Source organism: Thalassophryne amazonica, chromosome 20 (assembly GCF_902500255.1).
Source record: "Thalassophryne amazonica chromosome 20, fThaAma1.1, whole genome shotgun sequence".
Lineage (NCBI taxonomy): Eukaryota > Metazoa > Chordata > Actinopteri > Batrachoidiformes > Batrachoididae > Thalassophryne > Thalassophryne amazonica.
The window spans coordinates 29943520-29963976 of NC_047122.1; the positions used below are offsets into that span (position 1 = coordinate 29943520).

Sequence of the window (20457 nt, forward strand, 5' to 3'; positions counted from 1 at the left end):
TCACTTTCAACGTGGCTGTTGGAAACATGAAAAAGCACTTTTTCTACTTTTAAATTAATATACTTTTCCAGCTTTTGGAGAGGTTACAGCTAGTTTAAAATTTATACCTACAACCCCACAGAAAAAAAAAATCTGTTTTGACAAAGTGAAATCAGAAATTGTCACCAACACGGCTAGCTAGCTAGTTAGCTCATAAGCTAGTGCTAAAAAAATGTTGCTAACTTCTGCACTTGTACTTGCACAAGAATTACTGAGTGATAACATTGTACGAGTATGTAAAAATTAAGTAGATATTTTAAGTGTTGAGAGAAAAACAAAAAATCAGTTTTTAGCGAGCCCAAACACACGTGTTGACCTGTAAGTCAAACGCAGCACATCAACGTAAACTCTAAGTCTTTTAATAATTTGAGATGAACTTTGAGTTGCATGTAAGTATTTCTTTTGTTAGTTCGATAGTTTGTTGCGGTGAGTTAGAACACGCATTGTTGGTTAAAACTGTTTCCCTAAGGGCATGGATGGTTTTCCCGCGTGCCTTCCATAATTTACCCTCACCTTGTTCTTTTCAAGTTTCAGTCTCTGTTTCTCCTCCAGCAGCGCTCGGCGTTTCTCAGCTTTCAGCCTCTGTTCCTCCAGCTTCCTCCTGCGGTCCTCCAGTTGGCTCTCCCTCAGACGTCGGGCCTTCTCCTCCTTCTCCAGCCACTGGGCCTTCTTTGCAGCTGCAGGGATACCATAGGGACGGGAGGCAAAAAAAAATAATTTTGTTCTTTTTATATAGCGCCAAATCACAACAAGGTTGCCTCAAGGTGCTTCACACAAGTAAGGTCTAACCTTACCAAAAAAAAAAAAAAAATCATAGGAACACTCAGGGACGAGGACCACATGTCTGTCTCAAACACCTTGTAGATGCTTCCAGCATCTGTCGTCCCTGTGTTGGTCATAGCACCAACAACATCTCACATTTTTATCCGAGGCCAAAATATGGCCATTGGATATTGCAAAGACGTTGCGTCAGTCAGTCAGTCCGTCTGTCTGTGCTCAGCATAACTCCAGTCCTATTACTGCCAGGGTCTTCAAATTCACAGGAAACATTCTTGGGACACAGACCTTGGACAAGTTAAAAAATGGTTAACCTAGACCTATTCTAAGGGGTCAAAAGGTTAATTCGGTTTCCTATTTGCATACACATATGGCCGAGGGTATTTTAGCATTGTGTTATATTAAAGCGTATAAACCCGGAAAGATTTTAAATGGTAAATAACTACATTTATGTAGCACTTTTACATCTGCATCAGAAGTTGAAAGTGATTTACAATTATGCCTCACATTCACCCATTCAAACAGACACACCTCAATGTCAGGGTGCACACCGGGAGCAACTAGGGGATTAAGGACCTTGCCCAAGGGCCCTTAGTGATTTTCTGGTCTGGCTGGGTTTTTGAACCGATGATCCTCTGGTCTGAAGGCAACACTTAACTGCTAGACCATCATCTCCCCATTTTAGGAAGCACCTACCACTGATTGTTTTGCTGTATCTGTTAATTTTGGCTCTCTGTTGGGACTGTTTACACAGAGACTGCTACCTGCTGCTTTGGACTTTGAACTAATAGTCTTTTTCAAGACTTTTTTACTTTTTTACCTTTTTATTTTTTTTATTTTTTTACTTTTTTACTTGACTCTACTGGTGGTCGGCTCTCACTGCGGTATTGTATCACTTCTTGTTCCGGAGCACAGCGGTGTTTTTCTGTATCTGTTAGCTGTTTGATCTGCGCAGTTAGATTGATCTAGTTATCTAGATTACGATTTGTTTCCCAGTGTAATCTTTACGTGCCTTAACTAAAGCACTCCTTCTGCTGAATCACCTCTAAATTATTTACACATTATTCGCTTTGCGTGTTTTTAGGAATCCGCTAGCTTAGCGTAGCTACTAGCTCTTAGCCGATTTAGCATGGCGGCTTCTCCTGTCTCTCCCGCACTTTTCTGCTCTGGGTGTGAAATGTTTAGTTATTCCTCGGCCTCCTTTAGCAGTAATGGTACTTGTAATAAGTGTAGCTTATTCGTAGCTTTGGAGGCCAGGCTGGGCGAATTGGAGACTCGGCTCCGCACCGTGGAAAATTCTACAGCTAGCAAGGCCCCTGTAGTCGGTGCGGACCAAGGTAGCTTAGCCGCCGTTAGTTCCCCCCTGGCAGATCCCGAGCAGCCGGGAAAGCAGGCCGACTGGGTGACTGTGAGGAGGAAGCGTAGCCCTAAACAGAAGCCCCGTGTACACCGCCAACCCGTTCACATCTTTAACCGTTTTTCCCCACTCGACGATACACCCGCCGAGGATCAAACTCTGGTTATTGGCGACTCTGTTTTGAGAAATGTGAAGTTAGCGACACCAGCAACCATAGTCAATTGTCTTCCGGGGGCCAGAGCAGGCGACATTGAAGGAAATTTGAAACTGCTGGCTAAGGCTAAGCGTAAATTTGGTAAGATTGTAATTCACGTCGGCAGTAATGACACCCGGTTACGCCAATCGGAGGTCACTAAAATTAACATTGAATCGGTGTGTAACTTTGCAAAAACAATGTCGGACTCTGTAGTTTTCTCTGGGCCCCTCCCCAATCAGACCGGGAGTGACATGTTTAGCCGCATGTTCTCCTTGAATTGCTGGCTGTCTGAGTGGTGTCCAAAAAATGAGGTGGGCTTCATAGATAATTGGCAAAGCTTCTGGGGAAAACCTGGTCTTGTTAGGAGAGACGGCAGCCATCCCACTTTGGATGGAGCAGCTCTCATTTCTAGAAATCTGGCCAATTTTCTTAAATCCTCCAAACCGTGACTATCCAGGGTTGGGACCAGGAAGCAGAGTTGTAGTCTTACACACCTCTCTGCAGCTTCTCTCCCCCTGCCATCCCCTCATTACCCCATCCCCGTAGAGACGGTGCCTGCTCCCAGACTACCAATAACCAGCAAAAATCTATTTAAGCATAAAAATTCAAAAAGAAAAAATAATATAGCACCTTCAACTGCACCACAGACTAAAACAGTTAAATGTGGTCTATTAAACATTAGGTCTCTCTCTTCTAAGTCCCTGTTGGTAAATGATATAATAATTGATCAACATATTGATTTATTCTGCCTAACAGAAACCTGGTTACAGCAGGATGAATATGTTAGTTTAAATGAGTCAACACCCCCGAGTCACACTAACTGTCAGAATGCTCGTAGCACGGGCCGGGGTGGAGGATTAGCAGCAATCTTCCATTCCAGCTTATTAATTAATCCAAAACCCAGACAGAGCTTTAATTCATTTGAAAGCTTGTCTCTTAGTCTTGTCCATCCAAATTGGAAGTCCCAAAAACCAGTTTTATTTGTTATTATCTATCGTCCACCTGGTCGTTACTGTGAGTTTCTCTGTGAATTTTCAGACCTTTTGTCTGACTTAGTGCTTAGCTCAGATAAGATAATTATAGTGGGCGATTTTAACATCCACACAGATGCTGAGAATGACAGCCTCAACACTGCATTTAATCTATTATTAGACTCTATTGGCTTTGCTCAAAAAGTAAATGAGTCCACCCACCACTTTAATCATATCTTAGATCTTGTTCTGACTTATGGTATGGAAATAGAAGACTTAACAGTATTCCCTGATAACTCCCTTCTGTCTGATCATTTCTTAATAACATTTACATTTACTCTGATGGACTACCCAGCAGTGGGGAATAAGTTTCATTACACTAGAAGTCTTTCAGAAAGCGCTGTAACTAGGTTTAAGGATATGATTCCTTCTTTATGTTCTCTAATGCCATATACCAACACAGTGCAGAGTAGCTACCTAAACTCTGTAAGGGAGATAGAGTATCTCGTCAATAGTTTTACATCCTCATTGAAGACAACTTTGGATGCTGTAGCTCCTCTGAAAAAGAGAGCTTTAAATCAGAAGTGTCTGACTCCGTGGTATAACTCACAAACTCGTAGCTTAAAGCAGATAACCCGTAAGTTGGAGAGGAAATGGCGTCTCACTAATTTAGAAGATCTTCACTTAGCCTGGAAAAAGAGTCTGTTGCTCTATAAAAAAGCCCTTCGTAAAGCTAGGACATCTTTCTACTCATCACTAATTGAAGAAAATAAGAACAACCCCAGGTTTCTTTTCAGCACTGTAGCCAGGCTGACAAAGAGTCAGAGCTCTATTGAGCTGAGTATTCCATTAACTTTAACTAGTAATGACTTCATGACTTTCTTTGCTAACAAAATTTTAACTATTAGAGAAAAAATTACTCATAACCATCCCAAAGACGTATCGTTATCTTTGGCTGCTTTCAGTGATGCCGGTATTTGGTTAGACTCTTTCTCTCCGATTGTTCTGTCTGAGTTATTCTCATTAGTTACTTCATCCAAACCATCAACATGTTTATTAGACCCCATTCCTACCAGGCTGCTCAAGGAAGCCCTACCATTATTTAATGCTTCGATCTTAAATATGATCAATCTATCTTTGTTAGTTGGCTATGTACCACAGGCTTTTAAGGTGGCAGTAATTAAACCATTACTTAAAAAGCCATCACTTGACCCAGCTATCTTAGCTAATTATAGGCCAATCTCCAACCTTCCTTTTCTCTCAAAAATTCTTGAAAGGGTAGTTGTAAAACAGCTAACTGATCATCTGCAGAGGAATGGTCTATTTGAAGAGTTTCAGTCAGGTTTTAGAATTCATCATAGTACAGAAACAGCATTAGTGAAGGTTACAAATGATCTTCTTATGGCCTCGGACAGTGGACTCATCTCTGTGCTTGTTCTGTTAGATCTCAGTGCTGCTTTTGATACTGTTGACCATAAAATTTTATTACAGAGATTAGAGCATGCCATAGGTATTAAAGGCACTGCGCTGCGGTGGTTTGAATCATATTTGTCTAATAGATTACAATTTGTTCATGTAAATGGGGAATCTTCTTCACAGACTAAAGTTAATTATGGAGTTCCACAAGGTTCTGTGCTAGGACCAATTTTATTCACTTTATACATGCTTCCCTTAGGCAGTATTATTAGACGGTATTGCTTAAATTTTCATTGTTACGCAGATGATACCCAGCTTTATCTATCCATGAAGCCAGAGGACACACACCAATTAGCTAAACTGCAGGATTGTCTTACAGACATAAAGACATGGATGACCTCTAATTTCCTGCTTTTAAACTCAGATAAAACTGAAGTTATTGTACTTGGCCCCACAAATCTTAGAAACATGGTGTCTAACCAGATCCTTACTCTGGATGGCATTACCCTGACCTCTAGTAATACTGTGAGAAATCTTGGAGTCATTTTTGATCAGGATATGTCATTCAAAGTGCATATTAAACAAATATGTAGGACTGCTTTTTTGCATTTACGCAATATCTCTAAAATCAGAAAGGTCTTGTCTCAGAGTGATGCTGAAAAACTAATTCATGCATTTATTTCCTCTAGGCTGGACTATTGTAATTCATTATTATCAGGTTGTCCTAAAAGTTCCCTAAAAAGCCTTCAGTTAATTCAAAATGCTGCAGCTAGAGTACTGACGGGGACTAGAAGGAGAGAGCATATCTCACCCATATTGGCCTCTCTTCATTGGCTTCCTGTTAATTCTAGAATAGAATTTAAAATTCTTCTTCTTACTTATAAGGTTTTGAATAATCAGGTCCCATCTTATCTTAGGGACCTCGTAGTACCATATTACCCCAATAGAGCGCTTCGCTCTCAGACTGCAGGCTTACTTGTAGTTCCTAGGGTTTGTAAGAGTAGAATGGGAGGCAGAGCCTTCAGCTTTCAGGCTCCTCTCCTGTGGAACCAGCTCCCAATTCAGATCAGGGAGACAGACACCCTCTCTACTTTTAAGATTAGGCTTAAAACTTTCCTTTTTGCTAAAGCTTATAGTTAGGGCTGGATCAGGTGACCCTGAACCATCCCTTAGTTATGCTGCTATAGACGTAGACTGCTGGGGGGTTCCCATGATGCACTGTTTCTTTTTCTTTTTGCTCTGTATGCACCACTCTGCATTTAATCATTAGTGATCGATCTCTGCTCCCCTCCACAGCATGTCTTTTTCCTGGTTCTCTCCCTCAGCCCCAACCAGTCCCAGCAGAAGACTGCCCCTCCCTGAGCCTGGTTCTGCTGGAGGTTTCTTCCTGTTAAAAGGGAGTTTTTCCTTCCCACTGTAGCCAAGTGCTTGCTCACAGGGGGTCGTTTTGACCGTTGGGGTTTTACATAATTATTGTATGGCCTTGCCTTACAATATAGAGCGCCTTGGGGCAACTGTTTGTTGTGATTTGGCGCTATATAAAAAAAAATTGATTGATTGATTGATTGATTGCCAAACAGAATGGTTCAAACAGATGGAGATCGCTGTGTTTATTACGCTGTAATCCCGAGAACAGTAAATAAGCAGATGCTTCCTGCTGGCTTTTACAGCAGCTTCCCGCAGATGACAGTTTCGTTCTCCATGCTACTGTGGCTCACTTCCCGGGGCAACAATTAAGCAACAATTAATCCTCTTCAATTAAACTGCTATGTTGCCAGACAGCAGCTGGGTCCCGATCTGACTTAGAGTAGAAAGTTCCATTTGTCAGCCCTGTGACAACAATATTATAATCAAAGAGCTGTAGAAGTCCTCTGTCTTGGTGGTTACCTTCCAGGACCCAAGGCTTGACTTGAGTTCAAAAGGACTGTGACTGTGCATGTCGTAAACCTGAAAAAGTTGGCAGGCCTAAAAAAAAAAAACTGATGTGATTGATTACACAACACAACTGATATATGTACTAATAACTTCAAATATTTAAGTTCTAATAAACTGTTACTTTGAGGAGTGCATAAACTAAAACTTAAAAAAAACAAGAGTCATCCCTATCAATCCCTATCATTAACACTGAACAAATTTTCAAAATTTCATAACTCTTTGGCATGAATGCCAGGTGTCATGTTTGGAGGAAATCAGGCACCATCCCTACAGTGAAGCATGGTGGGGGCAGCATCATGCTGTGGGGATGTTTTTCAGCAGCAGGAACTGGGAGACTAGTCAGGGTTGAGGGAAAGATGAATGCAGCAATGTAGAGACATCCTGGATGAAAACCTGCTCCAGAGTGCTCTTGACCTCAGACTGGGGCGATGGTTCATCTTTCAGCAGGACAACGACTCACACAGCCAAGATATCAAAGGAGTGGCTTCAGGACAACTCTGTGATTGTCCTTGAGTGGCTCAGCCAGAGCTCAGACCTGAATCCGACTGAACATCGCTGGAGAGATCTGAAAATGGCTGTGCACTGACGCTCCCCGTCCAACCTGATGGATCTTGAGAGGTGCTGCAAAGAGGAATGGGCAAAACTCCCCAAAGATAGGTGCACCAAGCTTGTGGCATCATATTCAAGAAGACAAAAAATATCAAATTTCTTTCAAATTTATGTAGGATGGTATTTATCTTTATCCACTGACAAAGTTTGATCCAGATCTGATCCAGATTACAGATTTTGTGGCCATTTAAATTGAACTTTGAAAATCCCATTTAATGTACGTATATTATACATTATATATTAATCAAACATGCCACAATCACTCTCATATTTGAAAGTGAGGTGCAGACTGGCATTCACTATCACCTGACAAAGTTTGACCCAGATCTGATCCAGATTGTGGATTCTGTGGACATTTGAATTTAATATTTAAAAGCCCATTTGATGTAAATTTTGCATTATATTTCAATAAAAAAAAGTGCCTCAATCACTCTCATTTGTGACAATGAGGTGCAAACGGGCACTTTCAATGAATAAACTGAGTTTGATCCGCATCTGATCCGTATTGCAGATTTAGCGGATATTTTTAACATTGAAAAGCTCTTTTGATCAATGATTTTATTTTAGCTTATGAAAAGCCACTTCTAACAGGACTTTGAACTTTGAAAATATTTTCCAAGGTAAAAAATTGTGGAATTGGAAACCAGTGTTGGCAAAGGTTTGAACACAGTACTCTAGTTGCTTATTGCTCTAAAATGCAAGGCAGTACTTATTTCAGAGCAAACAAAACATACATCACTGATAAAAATACATCAAAATTCCTCTTTAAATGTGGTCACATTATTTATGCTAATGTAAGCACTTATTAAATCTACAACCCCTGGCAATAATTATGGAATCACCGGCCTCGGAGGATGTTCATTCAGTTGTTTAATTTTGTAGAAAAAAAAGCAGATCACAGACATGACACAAAACTAAAGTAATTTCAAATGGCAACTTTCTGGCTTTAAGAAACACTATAAGAAATCAGGAAAAAAAATTGTGGCAGTCAGTAACGGTTACTTTTTTAGACCAAGCAGAGGGAAAAAAATATGGACTCACTCAATTCTGAGGAATAAATTATGGAATCACCCTGTAAAGCAATCGTGGACTGTGGATGACTGGATGAAAGTCATATTCAGTGATGAATCTTGAATCTGCGTTGGGCAAGGTGATGATGCTGGAACTTTTGTTTGGTGCCGTTCCAATGAGATTTATAAAGATGACTGCCTGAAGAGAACATGTAAATTTCCACAGTCATTGATGATATGGGGCTGCATGTCAGGTAACGGCACTGGGGAGTTGGCTGTCATTACATCATCATTAAATGCACAAGTTTACGTTGATATTTTGGACACTTTTCTTATCCCATCAATTGAAAGGATGTTTGGGGATGATGAAATCATTTTTCAAGATGATAATGCATCTTGCCATAGAGCAAAAACTGTGAAAACATTCCTTGCAAAAAGACACATAGAGTCAATGTCATGGCCTACAAACAGTCCGGATCTTAATCCAGTTGAAAATCTTTGGTGGAAGTTGAAGAAAATGGTCCATGACAAGGCTCCAACCTGCAAAGCTGATCTGGCAACAGCAATCATAGAAAGTTGGAGCCAGATTGATGAAGAGTACTGTTTGTCACTCATTAAGTCCATGCCTCAGAGACTGCAAGCTGTTATAAAAGCCAGAGGTGGTGCAACAAAATACCAGTGATGTGTTGGAGCGTTCTTTTGTTTTTCATGATTCCATAATTTTTTCCTCAGAATTGAGTGATTCCATGTTTTTTTTCCCTCTTCTTGGTCTAAAAAAGTAACCGTTACTGATTGCCACAATTTTTTTTTCCTGATTTCTTATAGTGTTTCTTAAAGCCAGAAAGTTGCCATTTGAAATGACTTTAATTTTGTGTCATGTCTGTGATCTGCTTTTTTTCTACAAAATTAAACAACTGAATGAACATCCTCCGAGGCCGGTGATTCCATTATTTTTTGCCAGGGGTTGTAATGTGGCTAAGAGACCTTGTCTAAAATCATCATGACAATGCATTTTTCACACTGAGCACCTTCGGCATTATCAGGCATCAAGCTTTTCCCTGATTGATTGGTCACACCTGCATCCAAAGGTAGATGAACTGTTGTTCTATATGTGTTTGGGCCATCAAAAGTTTTATTTGACAGCCATGAAGTCAGCGCCGTAATTATAGGCAGTGGTGGGCACAGTTACACTAATCCGCTAACTGTTAATTAGTAAAGCTAACTTATTTGATGCACCACAGATTTTTTTTCCTTCTTTGGAAATTTGTATTCCACTTCTTTACATTTTTCTTGATTATACTGCTGTAACAACTGAATTTTCCCAGTGTGGGCTCAATAAAGTAGTACCCTATTACTATAGTAACAAGGTACTAAAATAGTAATTTAGTACTATCTTAACTTATCAGCTAATTTTGAATTAGTTTCTGCTAAGTTTAATTCCTCTAACATTAAGTTTACAAACATTAAAAATTGAAGTAAAAGTTAGCTGCGCATGTTGCAGTGCTAGCCTGTTAGTCTCTCCCAGCAGTATCGTTTCTGAGCCACGTTTAATAATCATAACACAACAATCCTGTGTGTGAATCTGCAAGTTATGGTAACTTCCAGATCTGCTTCATTTTGTTGGCCACTAAGTTTGCATTCTTGATGGAAAAAAAAAAGTTTTTTGTGGGTCTCTCTGTTGCATTAGCCAGTATTAGCATTAGCAGCCTCATCCTTGCATCCTCACTCTGTGGCTCCTAAAGCGCTTACCAGGTGGACAGTAATCCACCATGACCCTGTGGTCTGACTGGTTCTGACAGAATACTGTGATCCAAATTTCTTGTTTTTAAACACAAACTATGAACCTGATGTTTAATGGCAAATGTAGGCTGTATGCTATGCTAACAGATCTAGACAGGAAGCCACTTGACTTGCTCATCTTCCACGTAACTAAATCCATATAATAAAAGTTAGCAGTTAGCAGTAGCTTCAGCTAAATTTCTTAGTGGTCTGTTGGTTTATTATTATCACACGTAACTTTCAGTTAGCGGATTAGCGGTTATCAAAGCTATGTTTTCATCTAGCAGTTCCCACCACTGGTTACAGGTCCACACATGCTGAGTCAGAATGCAAAAGAATAGAAGCACAAAACATTTTAAAAATGAAAACGATGACACACTTAAGTAGGGATGTCCCGATCCGATCACGTGATCGGAAATCGGGCCCGATCACATTATTTCAGACTTGATCGAAATCGGACGTTGCATCCCGATCAGGAATCTGATATAGATTTTATCCTCATTATTTTGATCAGCGCTATTTCAAGCTCATTATTACAGATTAATGGGCCTTTCACACTGAAGGAAGGAAGGAAGGAAGGAAGGAAGCGTTAGAATCGGTCAAGAATCAGCGTCAAGAATCGGTGTAAAAAGCATTATTTTCAATGAGACGCGTTGCTTTTTAGAGGTGTCAGAAGCGCCGCGGGAGCGCGCACTTCCGCTTGTCGCCAGGCTGACGCGGTCAAAGTTCAACCCAATCCAACTTTCTGAGCTGTGACGTAGCTTTGCGCTGTCCAATAGGAACGACGCGTCGGGCCAAAACATGGAAGACTAGTGGCAGAAACCACTGATCTCTACAAAACAAATCGGTGCAGAAACCACTGATCTGTACAAAACAGAAACGTGTCACAGGACTGCTCATTTATAGAGCAGTTTTCTGAAGAAAAATCCTTGGAAATGTTTTTTGTTGTTGTTGTTTGTTACCTCAAAATTTCTGATTACTGTTAAAAAAGTTTACTTGATTGTTCAAGCTACCTCAAGGAGAAGTGCACTGTTTAAGTGATAAATAATAAAATAAGATGATTAAAATGAAAATATTATATATTTAGCATTTGTTCATTCAGTTTTTTAAAGTATCGGATCGGGACTCGGTATCGGCAGATACTCAAAATCAGATAACTCGGAATCGGATCGGGGCCAAAAAAAACCTGATCGGGACATCCCTACAATTAAGTTCACTCAGCCTTAAAGGTGAAACCAATGAGGTTTAAGTTTCCACAACAACAACAACATAAAAAATATGACTGATTCATGTATGGCAGAAAGGCAGCGACTGATAAGGCTGGAGCAGGCGAAATGGAAAGAAAGGAAACAAAAAAGTCCCATCACAAGGTAGATTAATCTCAAATGTTGGTGACTGTCGTGAACGCTGAGGGTTTCAGAAGAGCCCCTTACCTTGAAGCTGAGTTTGCTGTTCTGAGAGCCATGCAAGGAGAGACAATAACAGACATCAATAACTGTCAGTCACGTGAGAGCAGCATAACAGAGCATGAACGAGGGAGGTAGACCCCACGATAAGATTGGAACATGTGCAAGAATCAAATTAATCACTGTCAATTTCTCAACCTACCAATATCCAGTTTTTTAAATTAAAGACACGTTCTTTCATGGATTTGCATCCTAGAAGGTCAGGCTAGTATCTCACTGGGCTGCAACAGCTTGCGACCAGCAGCCCAGTCTCACGTTTTTTTTTTTTTTTTGTGCTCCTGTGATGAAATGAGTCAAATTTTCGTGACGGGGTTTTTTTTAACTCACTATTCCTAACCCTACTCCTACCCCCGACCCTAAGCTTAACCATAACCTAATCTTACTCTTTCCCCCCACCATAACCATAACCACCCCGACTCCCCCACTTCACGTTTAATTTTGTGCAGCCATCACGGAATTAATTAGAATGAATTTGTGCTACTATGACGAAAATGAGGCGCTTTTCGTCACAATATCACAAACCAATAGATTAATGTATATTTCGTGCTGCTGAATCACGACTTGCCATGAGACCAGGTTGCAACCAACAGCCACGGGGGACTTCGCAAAATTTCACACAGCTTTTGCAGGGGTTTACATTCTCCTCGCATGAGTCACATAGTGTCGCTTTCGTGTCGGTTGAATTTTGAACAAACCAAAAATTCTGCAGCAACAAATTATCTGTCTAACTAGTCACAGAGTCCTCACGGGTGTCTCAAACCCTTTTTGATGTAGTTTCCGTGAGTCAGAAAACTTGTGAGGGGTTAATGGCACACTTTTCTTTTTATATGATCGGAGAGGAACAGCGCTGGGAGAGGCCCGGCCAAACTAGTTCAGCATCCACGCAGCAGGCAGGGACAGCATGCTGAATGACATATGTACAGAGGATAAGGATGAGGCACGCGATCCAGATTCGTTATGATTATTTTTATTGTTTTTTGTGGGCTGCAGTGGAAGTAAGAGTAATGCTTTACTGCGTTATCCTCTGCAATTTATGGAGAGGTGGCTGTTCCAGCGCATCATCGAGGAGCACTTCCAGAGGATCCCGGAGCCCATGCATGTACCGAGCACTAAGAGCAGATCCCGGAACCCAGCTAGTGGCGGCTGGTATAAGCAGAGGATCATATCTTGGTCATTCCCAAGAGGAGACAACAGTCGATCCAGCAGACACAATAATATTGAGGAGACACAGCTCATGGATGTCATTCTGCAAGTCGGTGAGTGCATTGTCCACACTTTTCCTCCTGGTTTTTGAATTATTATTTATTTACTTTATTTTATTTTTATTTACAGGGCTGTGCCTCGTGGCTACAGTCTGGGGTATTTCCACAGCCACTTTTCACATAATAACAGCATAATAGCAGTCCCTACCCATCCTGAGCACTTTGTTGGTGATCATTTCAGTTGCACAAGTGGTGCCTGACATTCACAAGAGTTCTGTGTGGCATTCGAGTGGCATATGCGTGGTGTGTTTGCAGACTACTCGTGATTTCTGCCCTATTTTCACCGCCAGTCCTTGCGACACTCAGCCCATATTCAGGCGACATGCTCTAACGTGTTGTTAGTACCAATTCAGTCAGATTCCAAATGAAAAAATCTTGCTAATTTGCATGTTTTGTCGCGATTTTGTGTCTCCAACTTCTCTCCAACAGTCACGGCCCAGTGAGATACTAGCCTTACTTTTAGAGAGCGTGACAAACCTGCATGTGAAGATCATGGTTGCATGTGGTGTGATGACATAACGCACCAGTATTGTACCACTGAAGCTTTTGGTGAAACTCTATTATACCTGAATTAGTGCCCACCAAGTGGAGATACTGCTCCACTTCAAGAGTTGTGGGACACTACGAACCTGTTGCTTATAGTAGTAGATGTGATATATGCAAAAACAACCATAGCACCACCTTAGTGCTTCTGGAAAACCTTGTGGTGATGTCATGAAAATGCAAGTGATTACCAAAAGCATGTCATAGCTCAGGCCAGAAAAAAGGAATTGTTAAAATATCTTGCAAGTCTGGCAATGGTTAAAATAAGACAACAGCACAATGACGAAATATCCTGGTTCATTATCAACACCCTCAAAGGTTTACCAAGATATGAGCAAGGTTTCAAACTGGGATCCATATCTGTAAATGTAAGAATAGGGCTTTAGCCATCAAAATATTTCATGCAGTTTTCTTACCGATATATCTGGCCCTTTCCTCCCGTCGTTCTTTGGCGAGTTTCTGTCTTTGCTCTGAGCTCATTGCATCTGTAGATGAAAAAAGACAATAAATAAATAAATAAATAAAGTGTTCAAGCATCTTTTTATGTTTGCCAGTGTTACAAGGGTGTTTTATTTTGTATAAATTATACTGTGCTTTAATTCTAAAAACTTTACTTTCCATTACAATAAAAACATGAAATTACAGATTATTGTTATTCATAGTAATTTTTTCTGTAGCTCTGCAGGATCGAGTGGCAAATTTATTATCAAGGTCACAACCACAGCATATTTTAAACATTTAGCAACAGCAGTTCGCTGCATGTCTGCAGTGTTGTTTCGCGCGCCTTATATAAATTTTGAGAGGCGTAGGTTTTTTGTGGCTCTTTCAAAAGTCTCAACAACCCACGACTGAGCTGCATGCCGCTGAAAACCGGGACCCCTGCGGTGTTCGCTGAGCTTGTGTGTCTCTCTATGATGTGTAATACTGTATGTATGCCATGTATTCTCAGCCAATCACAGAGGGCCCTGCAGTACTTTGGCCAGCATCTCCATAGCAACCTGCCTTTTCCTCCGTCCCCACCTTCAGAGTATTTGTGCACAGCTGTACATTTACTCTGACACTGTGAAGTACAGAAAGGGGGGAAAAAAAGGAATCATATTCACCTGGAGGTCCCACTCCAGTGGTTCATCACTTAATGTACCAGCTCCTCCTTCACCCCCTGACCAAAATCACTGTCTCCACACTCTACATCCTGATGCCCCACAGCAAATAAAAGTCAGCTTTCAGACACCACTATATGTCTATAATGATACAATACACTGACATTAATACCAAAGACTGTAAAAATCTTTTATAAATCTTTTACAGCGGGCTGTACTTTCTGAGGAGGCTGCGGTCATTTAACATCTGCTGGAAACTCCTGTGGATGTTCTACCGGTCCTTGTAGCCAGCGTCTTCTTTTACACTGTGGCATGCTGGGGGGGGGGGCAGCACATCAAAGAAGGACACATCCAGGCTGGACAAACTGATCAGGTGGGCTGGCTCTGTTGTTGGCATGAAGCTGAACTCTCTGGTGACGGTGGCAGAGAAGAGAACACTGGACAAACTGCTGGACATTATGGACGATGCCAGTCACCCTCTGCACTCTGTCATCAGCAACCAGAGGAGCCTCTTCAGCCACAGACTGCTCCTTCTCAAGTACAGGACCAACAGGCCATCAGACTGTACAACTCCTCACTCAGGGAGAGGAGGAGTAACAGGAAGACAGAGGACGGAAATGAGAGGAACAGTAGTAGCTAATAAACCAGTTTTTGTGAAGGCTCTCAGTTGTCCAGGTGGTTTCCATAGTAGAGAAGCTTGAATCTTCAAGAGTCTGTCTTCTCTACAAGAGTCAAGACAGAAGTCAGACTACCACAGCAAGAAATTTAGCTGAGGAAGCTTCTGCGATTAGAAGCGAAACATCCTCACATCAAGCAACCCAGTCCAGTCGAAGATTCAAGCTTCTCTACTAATAAACCAGTATTGACCAGTATGTCTGGTATTTATATTGCAAACTGTTTTTCTTTTTTATTTTCATTTTTGATACCCTGTGTTCTGCTATACAATGCTGCTGGAACCTCAATTTCCCTGAGGCAGTCATCCCAAGGGATCAATAAAGTGCTATCTAATCTAATTTAAATCTTGTTATGGTTTATGCAAAATGTGCATAGTTTGTGCCTCTGAAAAAAAAAATAGTTATATGCAAGGAGGTAGAAAATTTGTTCTCCAATTTGAGAAAATATAATATCCAGTACTGAAGAAAAAATAAAAACAAGGGTAGAAAATAGACTGTGTGTTATAGAAAGGAAATGTTATAATCTTGACAACTTCCAACCATGGGAAAAAATTTGAAATAATATGTAGAATGTGGGGTAGCACGGTGGCTTAGTGGTTAGCACTGTTGCCTTCTTCTCCCCAAGACGTGCAGGTTAGTTGAACTGGAGACTTTATATTGACAGTAGGTGTGGGTGTATTGGTCTGCCTATATGTAGCCCTGTGGTGGACTGGCGTCCTGTTCAGGGTGTACCCCACCTCTCACCCAGTGACAGCTGAGATAGGCTCCAGCTCCCCATGTGACCCTTAAATGGACACTTTCTTTCATTAATGGATGGATGGATGGATAAATGAACAATGTGTCTACAGGTAATAATTTACCCTTCTTGGGCTGAGGGCTGGTGCTGCTGCCAGGGGTGCATGGCCTGGCGTCTGTCTTGAAGGAGGCATCTGTCTTGGTGGGGGAGTCTGTTTTGGGACTGGAGTCTGTTTTCAGAGACAGATCTGTGATGGCTGAGTCGTTTGGACTAAGAAGATCCTTCCCAAGTGATTTGTCCCCATTCTGGATAGACTGAGAATCTGTCTGCAGTGGCAGAGCTGGAAGACAGAAAAACACAAATCTATGAGCAACAATGTTTAAAATCAAAATAAAAGGATCCTCAACCTCTCACTGATGTCTTTGTCCACTTATGTTTGGCATCTCCTCCAGGTCACGTCCTCCACTGATGGATTCCTCACTAGCTTCATTAGCACAATACCCGTACCTCATTAAACCATTAACATCTCTAAGTAATACACGTAGGACACGTCTTCTCTTTGTTCTCCTGTAAGTGTATAGAGATTGAGTAGCTCAGTGGGGTAGGAAGGCTAGAAATATGTAGACCTGGGTTCACTTCCTGACCCCATATCTGCATTGTCACAGTCCACCCAGCTGTAAATGGTTATTACGCTAGGCTCAGGGAGCCCCATCATACCAAAGACATTGAGTCAATGCCTTAGGTCACTGGTTACAACCACATCTCAGAACCATACAAAAAGACAGGAAGCACCAGGACACCAAAGACTTGGACCTCAAGATTCCATGGGTTCTTGACCCCTGGTGTCTCATAATGTCAAAGGCAGAGGACTCACAGATGTGAACGTTCAACACTTTCACCTCATACAGATACACTTCTGATGGCCAAGTCTGGATCAAATCTTGATCCAGGACCATCATAAACTCAGACTCTAACATTCTGCAACAGAATGATTTTCACTGAAAGTAGAAAGAGGCCAGACCGATAAGCCAGACAATCTCTTAATCTTGTCCTGTTGGTTGCAGATATCTCGGAAATATGTTTTGCGGACTATAGGGGCATCATTTCTCCACTATTATAAACAACAGAATGGTTGTTGTGTTCCAAGGTTCTTGAAATGGAATATCTCCACCTGGTGGACATTTACCATTAATGCAGGTACAACAGAATTTCACCAAAAGCTCTCGTATCTCATAATGACACATGAGCAGTTGATCAAGCTAAGCTTTGAGTCACTCCTCTAAACCAAATAGTTGCTAAGATCATCCTAAAAATGTGTTTATCTGGACAATTATGGTGTCATTTCATGAGTCTGCAAGACTCGCCAGAGATGATTTTCTGTACTTCATTTCCGGACACAAAATTTCTTTTTGGGACAGTGTGTAAAAATACCACTTCCTCACCAACACCACAGCAGGTTCAGAAATATTCAACATCCTGTTTTCTGTCATGTGTTGCTCAAGAAGTTCCTGAACTTTGACCCTGACCAGAAGCCACAAAACACAGCCTATTTTAATCTCTATTCTACTTTGTTTTCACGCTTGACTGCCTGCTGAAACTGTTGCTAGCTTCAGCCACACAACCGAAACCGTCATCTTTGGCTGTCACGTTGCTCACATCTGTAGTGACGCATCATTGGGGACAGGGAGTGACAAAGCACAGGAATACGAGATGAGACAAATTTTGCACTTCGATAAGGGTGTGCAGAATGGTGTGAGGACAACCGAAGGATGACGAGAGCGGAAAAAACATGCAGCAGGCTGATTACAAACTGAGCACGTGTTAGCGAGGGAAACGCAAGTAGAATTTGACCAGACGAAAGCAGAGGAGATAAAGCAGAGCTGAAACGTTGAGGAGGAGCTCAGACGCTGTGAGGAAGGAAGGTGAGAGGCACGAGTTTTAGGTAGACAGAGCATGACACTCTCCTTGGTCCCATCCAAATACTCACCGAACCATATAAATCACAGATTAGCACTGGGAAACTCTCCAAATGCTTCAGCACAGAGCTTCATGTAGAAGCTGCAATGAATTTGGGTTTGATTAAAAAAAAAAAAAATTCTTGCTTAATACGATTACTTGTCAAACTTGTGCACCAAGTCTGACTTACATTTGAATTCCATTTATTTTGCAGTAATTTGTAGCTGTAAGAAAAGACACTGTGAGCCCAAATTAGGATTCATATAAAGATTACATCTGATTATTTTGGGGGATAAAAATTGTGTTTGTGGAAAAAGCAGAGTTTCAATGTGCTGCAAGGCCCCATGTCCATGCAGCACTTTTTTCTTAGTGCAAGAAGTCTTCTTTGAATGGCTTGAAATCACTGCTTTTCAAACTGTGAGGCATGCTCCCCCTAGGGAGCGCCAGAGTTGTTCGGGGGGGGTGCAAAAAAAATAAATGTAAACACTGTTAACCAACAAAAAAAGAAGCCGAAAAAAAGAAAACGAAAACATTGTTAGCTGACAACCCAGGAGCAAAATGGATCAATTTTTAGTGCGGAAATTGAGTTTTAGTGCAGCAGATAACTGAAATGCAAATGGTGATAAAAGCATCAAATTCAACAAAAATACTCCTTAGACACTCCTCTTTTGAAAAAACAGATTGGCCACTTGACTTTTCAATCGGTGGTCAGGTAGGGGTCAATTGAAGAATTACACAGAGGTCGAAATTAAAAGATTGAAAAAATTCCATGTTATTTGCCTGATCATAAAGATTCCAAAAAGGTATAATTTGGACTATCTGTGACTGAATTCTATGGAGTTACGGGATAAAAACAGTAAAAATGGTGACAAAACTCAGTTTCATTTTGTACAGGGGTCAAAAGTTAAAGCTGCTCCAATTTTGGTAAAAAGTGATGCAAATTATTGGTTGAGCTAATAGGATTAATAAATGGAGTAGTTTTGACAGTGTTGAATGCTTGGTCTCCAAAATAAAGGTCAAACAAGGTCTACGTCTATTGGATTCTACGACATGTGACATATGTTACCCTGTAACATGATTAAGTAAGGATGATACATGGTCCAAACTATTCCTTTTTAAAACCGTGTTAACTCAACTAGTAATTTGCATCACTTTTTACCAAAATTGGAGCAACTTTAACTTTTGACCCCTGTACAAACCGACACTGAACTTTGTCACCATTCTTGCTGTTTTTACCCCATAAATTCATAGAATTCAGTTACAGACTGTCCAAACCATACCTTTTTGGAACCTTTATGATCAGGCAAATAATGTGGCATAGGTTTCAATATGATTGGAGCATCTTTTAATTTTGACTCCTGTGTAATTCTTCAATTGACCCCTACGTGAACACCAACTGAAAATTCAAGTGGCCAATCGTTTTTTGTTTTTTTTTCAAAAGAGGATTGTCTGAGTGAATTTGATGCTTTTATCACCATTTGCAGGATTCCGCTCTAAATATTCTCTTATCTGCAACACTATTCAGGGCAACCAAAAAAAAGAAGTAGAGGACAATCTTTGTTGGCTCCTCTCCATAGTGCATCCCCACATCGGCCGCCTGTGCACGTCAAAGACCCAGACTCATTGCTCACACTAAACAAGAGATGAGACTAGATGAGAGACTAAATGTGTATAAAAGTTTAATTCATATTATTTATGTTAAAATGTGTTAGTTATGTCAAAGACATTTAAAAACACAGAGATGTTTAAATGTAAAAAATCTGATGTTTAAAATAGGTAAAAATAGAAGTTTTTATAAACACGTTTAAAATGTTTGAAAAGGGTGTAAAATGTGTGAATTTATAGAAAGTTCTTTAAAACGTTTGCAAAGGCTGTAAAATGTGTAAATGCATAGACATTTTCTTAAAAATACATAAATACATTTAAAATGTGTTTAACATGTAAAAGAATAAAAAGAAACACAAGAAGATGAAAGAGCGCAATATCACCCACTGGCAAATACTGCTTTGGTACAGGTGCTTGCTACATTCCGATAACAACAAGGAATTGTACCAAGTTTACTGAAATTCATCCTAAAAATATGAACGAAGTAGATTTTAGAATGCAGGCACCAACTCATGAAACCGACAGGGTCTAAGTTTGTTAATCAATGGCCATAACTCTGCCAAAATGTGTCAGTCTTGCACAATATTACACTATGTGTATTATCAACCTATAATAAGGATTTATGAGTTTATTGCCTCTGAAAACTCATTCAGTGTACTTTTTAAAGAAAAAACAAAGGTGTATTTTTAAAGCCCCTCCTATCCAGTTAATCAAAGAAGTTAAATCATTTTAAGTTACAAGCCCGACTTCGTTATGTCATATGTTCAATTTCTCTCCAGGCATCATGATATAACCCAAATTATTATTGCTACTATCATGGATAATTACATGCATTCACACTCATCAATCTTCTCACTTCTTATTTGCTGCCCAGTATTTCAAACAAACCAATATTCCTTTACAAGCAACCTGATATTGGAGCTTAAACTCACAGACTGACCTCTGGGGAATCCATGGTATGAATTAAGGGCTAATGTTAATTGGTGGTTTAACTCCTGTGTTTGTTAGACTTCTTGCTATGATTCT

General features: G+C 40.5%; 1 protein-coding gene across 7 annotated transcripts in view; it reads right to left on the reverse strand.

Annotated features, from left to right (window-relative positions):
* The window catches only part of LOC117502395 (MAP7 domain-containing protein 1-like), a 68272-nt gene that overhangs the window by 20694 nt on the left and 27121 nt on the right, over nucleotides 1–20457 (reverse strand). For 5 of the 7 annotated variants that reach the window (XM_034161426.1, XM_034161424.1, XM_034161430.1 and 2 more), the window contains exons 2-5: nucleotides 15995–16210; nucleotides 13777–13845; nucleotides 11523–11543; nucleotides 553–716 (exon numbers count right to left, since the gene is read on the reverse strand). In XM_034161426.1, coding sequence (XP_034017317.1) covers nucleotides 553–716; nucleotides 11523–11543; nucleotides 13777–13845; nucleotides 15995–16210 — 470 coding nt within the window. The remainder of the gene's footprint in view (nucleotides 1–552; nucleotides 717–11522; nucleotides 11544–13776; nucleotides 13846–15994; nucleotides 16211–20457) is intronic. The other 2 variants (XM_034161425.1, XM_034161428.1) reach the window with 1 other exon arrangement.